General features: G+C 38.2%; 1 protein-coding gene across 1 annotated transcript in view; it reads left to right on the top strand.

Annotated features, from left to right (window-relative positions):
- The first annotated feature begins 4,797 nt into the window (after positions 1–4,797).
- The window catches only part of LOC109029654 (uncharacterized), a 29,284-nt gene continuing 17,128 nt past the window's right edge, over positions 4,798–16,953 (top strand). Inside the window, exons 1-9 of the mRNA XM_019040211.2 lie at positions 4,798–5,279; positions 5,834–6,024; positions 7,224–7,407; positions 8,176–8,727; positions 9,142–9,344; positions 10,021–10,197; positions 10,922–11,017; positions 12,542–12,697; positions 13,372–14,182. Of these exons, the coding sequence (XP_018895756.2) occupies positions 5,188–5,279; positions 5,834–6,024; positions 7,224–7,407; positions 8,176–8,727; positions 9,142–9,344; positions 10,021–10,197; positions 10,922–11,017; positions 12,542–12,697; positions 13,372–14,182 (2,462 nt within the window). The 5' untranslated portion in view covers positions 4,798–5,187. The remainder of the gene's footprint in view (positions 5,280–5,833; positions 6,025–7,223; positions 7,408–8,175; positions 8,728–9,141; positions 9,345–10,020; positions 10,198–10,921; positions 11,018–12,541; positions 12,698–13,371; positions 14,183–16,953) is intronic.

Raw genomic sequence — 16,953 nt, 5'->3', positions numbered from 1 at the left:
GAATCTTAAAGTATGTAATTTCAGACGATTTTTCGTCGAAACCGGACCTCGATATCTTTCTTTGTTCAAGAGATATCGAGGTTCACAGGTTTTGACTTCCACCCCCCCTAGCTCCCCCCCCCCCCAAATTTTTTGGGAGTCTGAAAATTTGGGAAAAGAAGCGCTCAAGTATGAGTAATCAATAGACAAAGTCCGAAGAACTTCCAGAGGGGGGCGAAAAAAGCCGTTTTTGCATCAAGCTCTTTATAAGATAAGGTGCCCAGCCCAAGTATCTGAATGAAATTGAAACTAGTGTAAACTCACTTAAAGAATTTTTGAAACATATGTAGGTAGTCCAACCTACATATCGATGGTGAAAGTGCAGAAGTGTGTATCTCAGAAAACACGATTTTCCAAGAGAGTTTAAAAAAACTGTCTGCATTCCTCTTCACTGTTAGTGGAAGGGTAATAATTATTGAGGATAGCAAGAATAAGATGCTTTTTCAGACTTCATCCCCGTTTCGAGTAATTTCTCGAACTGCTAGAAAATACGACAGAAATGCCAAGTTCTGCGTTTTCGGCTTTAAGAATTGACACTTCATCACGAGATACGCATTTTCGCCATTAGCGTTTTGAACCTACTCTTGATTATTAAGATCAAAAATAGAGTTTATTCATACTTGAAACTTGTTTAGAAGCTTTAGTTGATCCAAAACGAGGAGTCACCAACAAGTGAATCAGAGAATTGGCTTCCTTGAGTAACTTTTACACCATAGGTAGGTAAGAAGACAGTGCGGAATCTCTAGAACATATCATCTCTGCGTGGACCCTTAAAAAATTATATTGGTAATACTTTTTTTTTATTTCCCCCCCCCCCCCCCCCCCAACATTTTGGCAGTCCAGAGAATGGCAGGAGACAGGTTGCTGAAGAAGGTCCTTGATTGGGTTCCTCCTGGGAGAAGACGCAGAGGGCGCCCGTTAAAAGGTTGGAGAGAGGGGATTATTGAAGCGGAAATGTTAAGGTGCTCAATGCCTCAAGATTTGTGGTTTGAAAGAGAGCAGTGGAGGTTAGGAGTTGTAGAGCACGAGGAAGTGCTGTAAAGCGACCTATATGAATGCAGGGCCGGATTTACTCACTTGCCGCGCATGGGCCGCCTGTGTTTTGCCGCCCCCTTCTCATTCGTTTTGAAACATCCATGAAAACCATCAAGTGGACGTATCGGAGGGGAGGGGAAGAGGCGTATAACGGTATAAGACGCGTTTACTCGTGTTGGTCACATTTTTTGCGAAAGCCCTGGCAACACTACCAGCAAAAGTTCACGGAACTTGGCGCGAAAGTTAAGTTCCGTAAACCTATCTCTGTATGGACGAGGCCCTCCATTTATAAGAAATGAACCAAAACATTATAAAAGAACAAATATAAAAGTGGTTAAATAATTTTAACTTCCGCCGCGCCGTGCTGACCGCACTGAGTTTGGCGCAATGCGTGAAGTATTCCTACAGTCCTATTAAGTACATTTCGCTATGCGTTTCGGGCCGAACCGCTGCTGCACGCACTGTGTTTGACGCAATGCGTGAAGTATTCGTGCAGTCTTGTAGGCGCTATGCGTTTCGCGCTGACCGCAGGGGCCGCACTGTCTTCGGCGCAATGCATGAAGTATTTATGCAGTCTTGTAGGCGCTAATATGTGTTACATGCCGACCGCCGCGCCGAGGGTTTCTCCTTTTCATCTCACGTTCTCGTCATCATTGCTCTCTGCGCCGTGCCATTCCAGGCCAAATTCCGTGTTCGGTTTCTCTCTTAGTCTTAACTCGACTAATTAAAGGTGCTGTCTATTGTACCACAGAGGGATGGACGACAAAATTAGAGATACTCTCAGGAAATGAGAGATTTTGTCACCTTTTCTCGTTCGTAATTTTTTTTCTGAATTCGATTCTTCTTTATTGCTACATTTAAAAAAATTGCAAAATTTGCCGCCATGGGCCGCAGCCCATGTGGCCACCCCCTTAATCCGGCTCCGGCCAAAATGTACATTTTGGCATACATACTGTTAGAAACCTACAGCGATCTAGTGCCCGCCGAAGGACACATCCATGCTCCATCCATCCACGCTCTACGCCTTTCAATGGACCAGTGGACTAAAAGTATCTTTTCTTCAATTCTGATTATTGACAGTTCATCGTTGAGAGCTCATTTTATCCATGCCAAACTGATTGAATTCACAACCGCTTTTGAGTAAGTTGCATTCTTGAAAACACCGACTCTCTCAGTCTTGCATGCGAATACGATGACCAAAGCCAGAAGACTTAAAACCACAATATGAACCAAGCGTTTGGACTCTCTGTTTTAAAATAAGAATTACAGAAAAAAAAAAATCTCGGAAAGTGCAATAATGTTCTTCGGGCAATTTTTACAATTACGGCTCCATTGAAGACTCCAAAATCATGAACATCTCTGGTCATCATCGTTGTACAGGGCTACTCAGATACGAAAGAGAATAGCGCCTTCAACCCACTATGTAATCTTAATGCGAAATTCTGATACCACTATTCGTGCGTCACGACAGCCATTTTGCATAGCCGGCCGTTTGAAGGCAAATCATTGACCCAGGCAACAGGGTACGAGTTTCAGCAATGTGATACGTGTTTTTTAGGGAACAAAACCTCCAGGGGTGCCCCACCTGGCATCTAAGAAGCCCAACCCTCAGGGGCTGCCCCCCATGGTCTCCAAGGAGCCCAACCCCCCGGGGGCTACCCTACCTGACATCTACGAAGCCGAACCCCAGGGGTCCCTATTCTTTACTCTTATACCCACTGAAATAATGGTCTTAAGATTGACACTCTTTTTGAAGGAGTGAATTAACTAAAAATGACAAAATAACTTCCCAAGGCACTGGTGATATATAGGTGAAAATATTAGTTTTCCAACATCTCAAAGAAAATGCAGTAGGAGGGCATGTTAAAAATATATCAGATCAGAAGTTGTTGGGGATTAGTTCCCATGATTTATAATAATTACAAATGTGGAATATTCTCAAAGTATCAATTTACTTCATTTCTTACCTCCCATGGATACCGTAAACTACATAATTTCTGGGTTGCCCCCGCCCGCTAATTCATATAGCGCGCGACCAGTGAGTCACCGTTGCAACTCTGGGTGATGATCGTTGCTCTTCGGCAGTCAATGTCAATCATGAAATTTGAATTTGAAATGAGTCGACTGTTCAGCAGAGATTCCTTCCTTGAGCTCGGAAGGCAGGGATGACAAAAATCCTGCCGAATTTCCATCGCAAACTGTCTGGTGCGCAATCGGGAGCATCGATGTTTCCTTTCTGCAGACTCACTGCACTCCCCACGCGCCGCAGGATTTTTGTCAACCCTCGCCTTTCGGGCCAAGCAGGAATCTTTTAAATTCAAACCAAATTAAACGCTCTTTTTTTTTAAAGGAAAATCTGCATGATTTCTCTTCTATTATCTATATGATTAGGAATTTTAAGTAATAAAGACCATAAGGAATACCAAAAATTTAAATAAGGGGCCGTTCATAAATTACTTAAGGCTCTCATGGGGAGGGGGGGGGGGTCTATAACAGCCCTTCGTTGCCTTACGAGGGGGGAGGAGAGGGTACGGCTGAGCCTTACGTCAACTTTTTAGCCTATATTTCAAGAAAATGCAAAAATCCATATTTCGTCAGGTTGATAATAAAATTCAAGATGAAATAGAGGAAATCAGGAAACCACCGATTGCTGGCCGATCGAACCATGCCCTATCATTTCTCTTGATTCCCACTTCTCCACTCATTCTCACGATGATGAGTAGTGACTTCATCCTCACGTCAACTTTATACTTTTAACTATTTACTCCCAAGGCCAAAAGAATCTTCAATTTTGCTCCATATTTTTGTTTATTAAACTAATTATATCATGAATCTTGCCTGTGAACTTACTCCAGAAATTTGGTTTCACATAAAAAAATTGTGGCTTAAAAATTTCATTGTGTTCTAAAGGGAAACGTCATGCTTCGATCTACGATAACTGAAAGGGGGGGGGGGGTTAGTCGAGACTTACGTAATTTTTGGGGGGGGGGGGGGTTAAGGGATGCCTTACGGTGCTGCACAAGGAGAAGTATGGGGGTTAAAAAATGGGGAAAAGGTCTTACGTAATTTATACTAAAGGATGTTAACTGAACACTATGCTACATTAATTCCTGTCTGGAGTCTGCTTTTTCCTCCAAGAAAAAACAAGTTTATTGGACGGCCCCTGTATACTACTGTATACCCTCATACAGGGACCCTGGACCAGAGTTGCTAAAGGAATTTCATCGTATGAAATTCTTGAAATTTCACAAGAAATTTCATGAAATTTCCTCATAAAATTTCTTGAAATTTCCTTATGAAATTTCTTTTTGTAATCTTTCATGAAATTTCTTAACTCTGCCCTGGACCTTGGATTCAGAAGTTTCTCTGAAGCAAGAGGAGCCCTTTTCGATTACGTTTCAATAAAAATGCAATCCTCACTCAGATTTTTTGGAAAAAATAACCCTGCGATGCCCTACGCGGCATTTATAAATATGATCAAGGCGTTAAAATATATCCACCGCGAGGGCGCGAACCGTAAACGCTTTGGTCAAGGGGCGAGTGCCTTACCACTTAGCTACGCCGATTAGTAGTGAAAAGGCGAATTTGCCAGTACATAAGGCAAATGAAGTTCTTTCTTTCTCCACTAGAGCTGAGAGTAGAGACGCATCGGTGAAACGCTCTTGCTTACTGATGATCTGCGGCAGGATTTTTGTCATCCCTAACCTTCTAAGCCAAGAAGGAATCTCTGCTAAACTCAAACGCCATTTGAAATCAGCGAGCGTGTTTTTGCTTCTGGAGCCTAAGTGTTGTTTTAAGACTTCATTATTCGTAAATTGTTTTAGTTTTTTCAAATTTTTATAGAATTTAATTTCAAAAGCAAATGGTGACGGCAGTCTTGTGCTTCACAGCCTTACCTTCGTTTTCACGTTGCTGCTCACGGATATAAACTTTTCGTGATAACGAATTTCCTTTATCTGCTGTTCGAATCAATGATAACAACTAAACATTACTCTTATCAGAAGAATAAGGGGTGAAACCCTCATGGCTATTATGAAAAAGAGAGCAAGAATTCCTCGAAGCTGAAGGAAGATTCTAAAGAATTGTCAATTTTTCAGCTGCAAGCGACACACGATGGAAAATCAAAGCGCTGCTCGCTTGGGAGAAGAAAGCTTGAATGAAACCCCAAGACCACAAGCTAACTCAACAGCTATGCTGGATAACTTGTAAGTATGTAATGTATAAGTGTATTAAATACGTTTGAACATGTGAGCTATGCGACTCAAACTAAACGACACAAGCAAGACATAGCATTCTGTTCATATGCTGAAACTTAGTAGAAGGAACTTAGTTGTCGTTGTTGTTGCAGTTACAACTCGAGAGATTGAGTTTCCATTGACACAAACTCAGACTCAGATCGATCTAATCTGGAACTCTAACAAAAGTTGTTGGTAAATGACCTCAAGAGAGCTCGAATGCAGAGCATGTGACTGAATTGATGCCTTGTCAAGTCAAGTATCTTTTCTTGTAATTCTGCACTATTACCTATTAAAGTAGTACCTTGATCTTTTCTGCAAACATGTTTGAACGAGAGATGAAAGTTCATAGAATAGTTTCCATAAATTGTTGATTAGTTTTACTTTCTAAAAATAAAACATGAAAGAGTTTTGCAACTGGAGGTATGCATTTTGCTTCGTTAACCATCAATGAGCTCCATAGGGTTTTTTTCCGTTGTACTACTTGTTCGAATTCTAATGGCGACTTGTTCTTCTTCTCGCAGGCTTTCTGCACGTACAGCGCACCTGAATATGGGTCTGTCTAAAACCAGGGAAAGTGACAGTAACTCAATTAATCAATTTTCTCCTGATTTTGATGAGAGATCGTCTTTGAGTTCCTTTAAATCGAAAAGTCTCAATCGTTCTGAATTCTCTAAATCCTCTTTAGGTATTGTGAACGTTGATCAAGTTTCAGGTAAGGCTTCCTTGTGGCCCAACTCAGAAATGTTGTATTCTGATTGTGGTGTTTCAAACCTAATTTCCGTTTTTTTTTTTTTTCTTCTTTTTTTTCATAAGAGCAGAAATGCTTAATTGCTTAATTTTTTCATTGAATATTCTTCAAACCAAAAGAAAAAGAAAAAAAAATCTCAGAAATTTTACAAAGATGATTTTATTTTTTTCCCCACTTCAAATATTTAGTTAGTTACACAGTCTGCTATATTATAAACAAAGATGCCATCAACTTGTAAGAATTTTAATGCTGCTACTGAGTTTTCGGATTTGTCAACTTACATTCTCTCCGGGAGAACCCTGTTGTAAAGAATAAATAATTCTTGGTAAATATTAATGAATATCTAATCAATCAATGCACCAAACCAAAACATTTCGTAAGTTTGATCGTAAGAGTGGAGATATTGCATTCAAACACACACTTTTTTCTATCATGCTATGCACAGTTTAAGAATTACTCTCCTTCCCAGTTGCTATGTACCTGTCATATCCTGAGCACAGAGTCAAATTAGGCATTTAATAAGATACCTGGACATATGGTTAAATTTTGATGTTCAATGAAGTTTTGTGTGTTTTTGACAAAGAGCTTTTGAGTTTCCCATGTTTTGAAAGTAAAAATTCATCATATCTTCAAAATTTTCATGCATTTTTCTCTCCAAATGCTCTGTATATACTTGTTAAAGTATATACGGATATTGGAGAAAGGTTCTATTAGGGGTGCAGAAAGTGTTCGATTGGCCGATCGCCGAGCAAATGTGAAGGCTCCTAAAAAGGGGTAAAAAGATATGAGGGCACCTGGAAAACAGGAAAAAATGTGAAGGCAGAAAAGTAAGCCAGCTAAGCGTAGCTTTTTGTGTAGAAAACCATGTGACATGCCCCCTTATACGAACAAAATAGTCAAGCATTCTTTTATGTGAAGGAAATAGTACAGTGCGCTCTTTTATGCAAAGGAAACAGTAAAGCGTGCAAGTCTCATGTGAACACTAATGTGAAAGCAACCTCAAAAACTGCAAAGGCTCCAGAAATGTGAAAGCGAAGACCTTTCTGCACCCCTGGATTCTATATTTTATGAACTGCTCCAAATTTCAAGATAAATCAGATAAATGCTTGTTTAAGGACTAGAAGTACATAATTTACAATAAAATTTTTCCACCTTGTTTTCAGATTATTACACTGGCTTTCTCACTGATTTTGATAAAGATGATGATTCCGTGTCATCCCATGGCCGAAATAGTAGAAAATCAGATATAGAAAAACACCTTAGACAGTGTTTCGAGCGAGACTCTCTTGGACAAAGTTCAACCACCGATGGGCAGTACAAAGAAAAAACAATACCAGTAAAGTCAGCGTAAGTCACAACAGATCTTAAAATTAGGTTTGACTATGACAAGAAAAGAACATAGTAGCATTACATCAGACATTGATCGAATTGTGCAAGTTTAGAATTTGCTTCGAAAAAAAACTGTGTCCGATGGATCCAAGGTTGTTCCAAGGATAAGTTGGGCCAAGAAAAAAAAATTTTAGAAACTTTTTTTCCGCTGTTGTTCTAAAGTTCTCTGGAGGGAGTATTAAGTGCACAATTCATATCTTCCTGCACAAAGAAACGTCTTGTGATATCATTGTTTCAGTGCTTCTTACTTACATTCCATTTATGTGTAAGAGCACTATCACTTTAAGTACATAGTATCACAAGTGCCATTTACGCTCAGACACTATCAGAGACATCTCAATATTTTTTTAATTTTCTCTTCATAACTTTTGTACCCAAATTTATGAAAATTTCTAGGATAAATATTAATGATAAAAAGAATATTAAGGAAAATTTTCAAGCAATTCTTTCGATTAGTTTTTCTGTAAAAAAATGAATAAGAAGTATGGCAACATAGTACCTAAACACACTTTGCGCTCGTGTTACTTTTACCAGAAAGTTACAAAGTTGGGAATCAATGGGATTGGGGTGTAAGTGAAGCATTAGTTCCTGAAGGTTTTTTAAGGTAAATAAAAAAACAATAAAAAGCTTGTTCCTGAATTGCAGTCTGTTAATCGCTCTCTCTGTTCAGAGAGTTTTTTTTTCTGGGTCATGTATTCTTAGACTTTTTCCTTTTTTTTCAAACAGATCAGTTAGTTCTTTTGATAGCATGTCGGAGAATACAGCTAACATCAACAAGATGAAAAATATTTTAAACAGTGTCCACAGCTGCACGATGGGAAATGATCAGGTTTTGGAAAATGTCAATAGTGATGTCGATGAAATAGAAAATTATTTTAAAACATCATGCAAGACAGCGGAGGAGTTAGATGCTGTTTTCAAAACCTCTGACGAGGATGGCAAAAAGATGGAAGCCTTTTTAAAAGATCTGCGTCACTGCCAGAATGGTCAGTCAGATTTTGATGAATGTCTCAGCAAAGGCTCCAACTTTGATCCTCTGGAAAAAAGTTCAGTCAAGAAGAACAATGATGCCGATAGTATTTTTGGATCCCAAATAGACAGTGCAAGTCTCCAATCATTTGGATTCTCCAGTGATGAATTTAAAGCACACAGTATGAATTCCATCATGCAAGAATTAGAGATAGATGAAAAGCGGGCCAAAAAAATTGATACCACAGTCTCTGATCAAGCTGTCGATGAATCGTTGAGTGGTGTAATGAGTGGCGATATATCGATCGGGTATGTTATCTGATTTTTTTCCTTACCATAGTAGTCCTAAGTTAGGCCTAGAAGGCTCAGAGGCACGGTACGATTTGATTCTTACAGTATTTCTAGTACCTAAACATCCACTAATACTTCATTTTTGTCGTATAAATCAAGTCGCTATCAATTGTCTTATCTCTGGCCTGTGCTATTTCTCAGTGCGCCATCAGTAAAGTTGATTTCAGTTTGAAGCAAAAATTTTCGGAGTGTAATGAGCATTGATTTAAACTTTTTTATTCAAGTTGATGAAAAGAGCTCTATATTTGGCGAACGTTACTAATTTGTATTCATTTACTACCTAAGTCACTCTTGTTTTGAGAAATGATAATCATTGAAGCAATCCCTCGGGCAGAATTAATTTCAATTTTTGTTAATTTTTATATTTTTTAGACCAGAAAGATTGTCAATGGGTGATTACTTCATGCAAAAATGCCACTCAGCGTCGGAACTTGATAGGAACCATCTAATGCAAAAATGTCACTCCGTGTCTGATCTCTATCGAAAGCCTTTGGAGGTTGTCAAAGAGTTGGATGAAAACCAGCCATTCCAAGAAGATGCAAGAAAAAGTATATCTGAAGGAATTCTCAGTGATGGTGGGCCTTTTTCATTTTAAATGTTCTTTTGTCTCTAACAGTCTTTGGGCAGAAAGTTCTTAGCCTTCCCATTTTTCAATTCCGGCTTTTCTCTTTTGAAAATCCTCTTTTTAACGTTTTTCAAATTTCCAATTCCTTGATTTTGTGGATATTGCGTGATTTTTGCACTTCTGCACACCAGTCTTTCCGCTCTCAAACCCCCTTCTTTCGGCTTTTCCATTTTGGCTTATTTCTATTTCTTCCCATATTTGACCACACTACAGCCAACTGCATGACCTAAACGTTTCTGCTACCTTACTTACAGTTTTCTAACTTTTTTGTTGCAAGCCAAATAGAGAAACATCAATGGTACCTAACTGCCATCATGTCAATTTCAAGGTGCCAATAGGATGATCCAGTCTTTCTGTGCTGTTTATTTTGATTCTTACAGAACCCCCCTCTAATACGAAGTTTATTTAATGTAAATCCTATAGTATTTCAATAATTGGAGAACAGAATTTCATGATTTGCATGAACCATTCTTTCAAATGTGCATCAATCATCTACCCGTAGTTCTCTAAAAATTTGATTTAGTCTCTTTACTTATTTCCTGACATTTACTCAAAGAGTGTAAACTATTATAATGACTTTCCTGTACTCAAATAATGTGTTATTAATCCTCATTTTTCCCCCTTAGATTCAACGTGCAACTGGAGTAGAATAATGAGAGGATCTTTGTGCAAAAGTAGCTTTGGGGTTGACTTGAATGCAAGCACAAGCAGTATTGTCAGCTTGTCTGAAATTGCGAAAATTATCCAAGAACAGCCTAGCTCAGCCACTCCTCGCACAATAATTGATGCTCTCTATGCAGGAGGTACCTTATTCTTTTTTCTGTCAGGGCGTGTAGAATGTGTTTTTAGTTTAAGTTTACTAAGTTTTCTCTGTATTTGTACCAGTAGCGGTTTTCCTCTCACCAGCTAGACTTAACTGACTTCTATCTTGGAACAAACTTGTCTGTGTAGACTTTTTTTTTTTTTTTTTTTTTTTTTTTATGAATTTTTCAATAGGCAAGGTCTGGTATTGAATATAAGAGACAAATCGAATCCTCCGTCCTAACTGACACGGATTTCAAATGTGGCTGTCGACAGAAAAAAGAATCTTAGTGGCAGTGAAATCCAAATGAAGTTTTATATTTTTTTGCCAAGAGGAGTGTGTAGCCAATATTCTACTCCCAAAAATGCTCCTGAATATCAAACCAAACTGTAGTTATGTTGGTCAAGTTTGGAGTTCATTAAACGTGATTTTCAGGAAACTTCTCCACAGTTTTAATTAGACATAATCAGGATCAGAATTGCTAGATTTCAGTGAAATTTCTCTAAACGAACTTAATAGATCTCAACTTAGTTTTCCAGGTGGAATGTGGAATGCTCCGGAGTGTTTATTCATCGAAAACTCAAATTTTAATTTGACAATTGAAGTTGACACGTAAACATGTTCTCAATTAATTTTATAATGTGTATCTAAGGCCCTTTTTTCGTGATCAGTCGAAAATAATTGAAAGTAATTAATTTATTAATGGATTTTAATTGGTTTCCTAGGTCATGCCAAACATTCAAAGTTTGACAGAGAATCTTTAGGTCGGTCCTACATATCATCACAAAGTGGAATCTCAAGTAATCATAGCCCTCCTGAACGTAAGCCGCTCATTTTTTTTCATACTTCATACAAATAGAGGGCCCATTCACATCAAAGCAATTTCCGCACTTGCGGACCCATAAGGTACTAATCGTTAAGTATTAGTCGGGCACTTGGGCAATCTGAGCTATTGGCACAAACCGTAGTTTGAAGCATTTTATTTCAACCGTTTTTTTGGCTTAAATGGAAAATTGTTGCTAAAACACGCTGACTGCGGAGGAAGTACCTTACCAAACAGTTTTTACTAATTTTCCGCTGTTTATGCTGACTTTTCAATTTGTAGGACATTTTAGTACCACTCAGTCGTAGAAATGCTCAACACTGTATAATAATTGTGACTCAGATGCCATCATATCTATAAACTAAACAAATACTAAACATTTGAGGTGTTTCCAATCCCTTTGCACATGACAGTTTAGGGCTGTTATATCGGTTGTCGGTAAGCTACCGAAACAGTTCCGTTAAGAAAAATTTACGATAAGTGCGCTCTTGCCGATAGTGATCAGAGTTTTCGGAGCTGACGAAAATAAGCTGTTGCCATTTGCACATCTATTTCATGCGCCACCGCGCCAGACAATCTGATAAACTAAAGCACGGGGCAACAATGCATTGAGTGCGAGCTCTCAAAAATCCAATAAGGCCGGCTGTTAACGATATCATCGCCACTGTTGGTACTGCCGCCAGTTTCAATAAGAGACGATATTGATAGTGTTCCGGCATGAATTCGTTTGAACACCCCTACAACAGTTATTTATGCTCTGCATAGTGCAGGAGGTATTGCAATTACTGTAAGAATTACACGAGAAAAAAAAATTGCTGATTCAACAATTCAATTGCTAAAAACAGTGAGTGCAATGTTTCAACGCAGATTTTACAACAAAAAAATGCCACTTTAACCACATTGTAAACTAATTTAACCACGGGGGTGGTTTAAGTAGCATTTTTTTGTTGTAAAATCTGCATTGAAACATTGCACTCACTGTTTTTAGCAATTGAATTGCTGAATCAGCAATTCTATTTTTTTCCAAGTACTCTTACAAGCTTAGCTCTTTATCAAGATTTCCTCAAGAGAGGACTGATCTTAGAATGCATAGCATCTCCAGGGGTTAGTGTTGATGATAAATTAAAGATAAAGGTAAATAGGTAAGTACTTAGATAGGAGTTACATGAGATAAGCATAAATTATCAAGCTACTGTATCCATCCAGTGACCCAACTCCTCTGATAGCAGGGAAATGTAGCTTCTGTTCACCTTTTTTATCTCCCATCCTTCCCATATAGCTTTTCTTTATGCTATTCACTCCTGATATTATATCACTGGCAGCTTCATTTCTTTCATTGCCTGTAATTTTCTGATTCTTTTTCAGTTTTGTATTTCTCTAAAAATGATAGAATATCCATTAAAGGTGCATTAAATCATGTCTATAAATCTTTTAGCATCTTTTGATGTTTAAAATGTTTTTGTGTGCAATAATATTCGTTTATTAGTTTTATTTTATCAGTATTACTATCCTATTTTCCCAGGTGACATTGCATCTTCCCACCGATTACGTTCTGTCAGTGCATCTTCACTTTTCACCGATGAAATTTGTAGCTCTGTAGGTGGCATTAAAGAAACTTCAAAAGTTTTAGATATGAATCGAAGTTTAATGGATAGGAACTCTCTGAATTCTTGTAAAAGTAAGTTGTGACAATTTATTTCTATTTTTTAATTTTTCTTTGATTTTTTCATTCTGAGTGACTTACTCAACTGTGAAAAGTCGGAGAATTTTGCATCAAACCTCATATTTGCTTGTCTTGTTGAAATTTTAGACTGACTGCGATCGCACTCATCCTTTTGTTGGAAAAGCTCAAATTTGCTCTAGATGTATTTGGTTACAAGTATTTTCACTCTCATAATCCGAAGAAAGAGAGAAGTCAAGAAATTTCGTTATGAAATATCTTGAAAAGTTCGATAAAATTTAAACCATTTTAAACTCCTATCTGAAACGTTGTCTCCTTCTTTGTTTCATCAATATCTTTAAAACCTAGTTGAAGTTTTTTATTTCCGTGTCTTCAAAATTACTGATTCTGTTATTCAAGTATGTATCACAAACAAGTAAACTAGAGGTATGTTTAGGTATCAACCTGAATAGATACCACATCATTGATTCATGGCTAATCATGATTTAATAATAAGAATTAAGCCCCTGTTTTAATCTCTGTGAGTGAAATTTCCACCACTTTAAGTATTCCAATTCATTCTATGACAGATCTTGAAAAGATGTTGAAAATGTTACCTGAACTAATGAGAAAGTATCATTGTATATAAATATTATTCATACAACTCAGTGGCTTGTATTTATTGTTTGTAGGTCTGCCTAATCCAAATCCTGTTTCACAGCAAAGTGAGGTTCGGAGCACATCATCTGCTCCACCAATGAAATCAACTCGCTTGTCTTTGGATGATAAATTTTTATCTGCTCATTCAACTCCTAATGAGTGTAAATTCATTCCAATGCAAGCCCCTATACTTGATTCTGAAAATTCCCTCAGTAGGAACAAGTCTCACCACTGGAGCAACCACAGTTTACAGAATAAAAACTTACACACTCCAACAGATTCAAGTGTAAAAGGCAGTGAATTTGAATTAGTGTTAACAGATCCTTCAACAGATGGTAAATTTGAATTTTCCAATGGTGGTGCAAAGTTGGAGTTTTGTTTGGCAGAATCAGGTCTGACCAATTCCAATTTGAGCAGCAGAAATGTTTCGGCTTTCAGTAACTCGGACAATGAATGCGTTTTAGCGCAAACTCCTAGTAGCTCAAGGAGTTCCAAAACAAGAAATTTTGATTCCGATCACTCTAAAGCAACCACGGAAACCAGTAGGAACGAATCAACTCTAACTCCCGGAGGGATCAATCAAAATTTATCACACAGTAGCAATACAAGTCAAACGTTGACCGCTCAAAATCAAAAGGAACAGGGGTTTTACAGAGCCAGAAATCATAATACGTTTGCGTCAAGCTCAAGTAGCTTGGCTGATCTGAAAAATAATAGCATCGATACTATTGATATCAAAAGGAACGAAGAATATCGTCCTATTGGGCCCATAACTCGTCATCGACCGAGAGTAGTGACAAGTTCGTCGACTACTATTGAAAATCTCAAAGATGAAGAATTGCCGTAAGTAAATCGTTCAATTCTGTAGAAAATTTTTTGAAAATATTCATTGTAATGTTTTGTTTTTTAACAATCTTTTCTTACGTTGGTCAGACCTTCAATGGTCTTAATCCAGGTACACAAATCAGAGAAATGTAATTATGCCACCATCATAAGCAAAAATGCTGTATATTAAATACATTCTCCCAACTTCTCTCCATATCTGCATTTTATCTACAGAGAATTTGTACATATTTTCACAACAAACGATTACACAAAATACAAATTTAAGCATTTTGATGTGTGCAAGATCTCTTCAAAATTCAATGCAGAACACGATTTGCCCAATGAAAATTACTGAAATCAACGCTCAACCAAGGTATTCATGTGTTTATGTTGTATTGGTTACAAAAAATTTAAATTTTTTGCTCACAAGAAAAACCTAAGTTTACTTGAATCAAATCGCCCACTATAACAGTTTTGGCAGGCTTTTTAATGAGCAGTGTTCTTTCCCCACCCTGCGTCGTTCAAAATGTAAACAACGAGCAACAGCTGAGCCAAAGCGTCAATATGAAGGTTGCCATTTTTTCCTACTGCAAAGATTGTCGTGTGTAGTGTGTGATTTAAGTCAAATAGATCTTTTTTTAGTCGTGCGGCGAAGCCGTATAGACTCTAGGTTTCGCCGGAGGCTAAAAAGTGTCCACACTTTTAGGCTAAGTCCAAGAGGAGAATTTTCGAGGAACCAAGTAACATATGAGGTATTGATATCGGTGCATTTTGGCCCAATGGAGATGTTACATGTGCGAGGAATTTGCAATTTGACTGTTGATTCTTGTATAAAAGTTCGCGAGGAACACAATGGTGCCACTGGTTTTCTCTGAAATCATTTTCCATGCTCAAAAAAACCTCTCAAGTTGAGGTCAAAATGGAGGGGATATCCCACCCTACCCTGAGAGTCCACGTCTACATGAAGACAAACTCTCCATGCAAAGATAGGGAGCAAATACATTAGCAGGGTTGCCGTGTATTCAGTTTTGGAGTCCCCAGATAAATTGGTAGCCCTGTCAAAGTATTAGCTCCCTATCTTTGCATAGAGTACCTGTATAGGGAGAGTAGCGACAGATCTGAAACTCCGAAAGTCCATCAGGCCTTCACCGATGCCTCCGCGAATAAAGTTAGGGCCCAAAAGGGCAGCCAACCTATGAATTTCGAATGTCCAGAGCGATTTACAAATACAATTGTTACGAACCGTCGTTTAGAAAGCATGTATTTGGCTTATTTTTTGCATAAATTTACTTATTTTTGCGAAAGAACGCTCATATATGTACATTCTTAGCCATCTTCGTTAGAATTGAAATCTGTAGGCTGGCAGTGAAATTTTGTGTGTTAGAAGTTGCTCAGAAGGGTGGCTGCACTTTTGGGCCCTAAGCCCTCCATGAACCGATCTGTCGCTACTCTCCCTATACAGGTACTCTATCTTTGCATGGAGAATAGGTCTTGATCTAGGCTTTGACTCTCAGGGTAGGGTGGGATATTCCCTCCATTTTGGCCTCAACTTGAGTGCTTTTTTTTGAGCTTGGGAGATGATTTCAGAGAAAACCAGTGGCACCATCGTGTTTCTCGTGACTTTTTACACAAGATTCAACAGTCAAATCGCAAATTCCTCACACATGCAACATCTCCATTATGCCAAATGGAATTTCTGATCATTTAGCCATGGTTTGGTAGCGTTTAGCAATCAACTGTGACCATAATGTAAAGAACCCACACAGGTGCCTTTCGGCGGAATGTCGCCCTATGGCATTCTTTATCATCAAGTCACCGTTGAACATTCGCTGTTCAATAGCGTTCAGCAACCAAGTATAGCCAAAATTTTCAGAACTCATACCTCAGATGTTCAAAGAGTGTTAACATGTGTCGCCAAATGGAATTTCTGATCATTTAGCTATGGTTTGGTAGCGTTTAGCAATCAACTGTGACCATAATGTAAAGAACCCACACAGGTGCCTTTCGGCGGAATGTCGCCCTATGGCATTCTTTATCATCAAGTCACTGTTGAACATTTACTGTTAAATAGCGTTTAGCAACCAAGTATAGCCAAAATTTCCAGAACTCATACCTCAGATGTTCAAAGAGTGTTAACATGTGTCGCCAAATGGAATTTCTGATCATTTAGCCATGGTTTGGTAGCGTTTAGCAATCAACTGTGACTATAATGTAAAGAACCCACACAGGTGCCTTTCGGCGGAATGTCGCCCTATGGCATTCTTTATCATCAAGTCACTGTTGAACATTTACTGTTAAGTAGCGTTTAGCAACCAAGTATAGCCAAAATTTCCAGAACTCATACCTCAGATGTTCAAAGAGTGTTAACATGTGTCGCCAAATGGAATTTCTGATCATTTAGCCATGGTTTGGTAGCTTTTAGCAATCAACTGTGACCATAATGTAAAGAACCCACACAGGTGCCTTTCGGCTGAATGTCGCCCTATGGCATTCTTTATCATCGAGTCACAGTTTAATAGCGTAAATAAACAACCAATGGTGGCCAAAATGTCAAGACTCCAAACTGGTGCTTTTTGGCTGAATTTCGCCCAATAGGATCTTTGATGATTTATCAGTAATGGTTGATGTTTATGTTGATTAATTATTACTGTCTGAAAGTGAATCCTGTGGGAGAATATTATAGGGTTGGTTCAAACAAGTTTTAGAATTTTTTTCCTTAGCGCTAATGGACCCTAAGGGACAACTTCAATTCATCGAACTAAAAGTTTTCAATTTTTAAACCATTTTTT

The sequence above is a fragment of the Bemisia tabaci genome, chromosome 7, assembly GCF_918797505.1.
Source record: "Bemisia tabaci chromosome 7, PGI_BMITA_v3".
NCBI lineage: Eukaryota > Metazoa > Arthropoda > Insecta > Hemiptera > Aleyrodidae > Bemisia > Bemisia tabaci.
The sequence above is the reverse complement of the archived record's forward strand: the minus strand, read 5'-3'. Positions and strand labels throughout refer to the sequence as shown.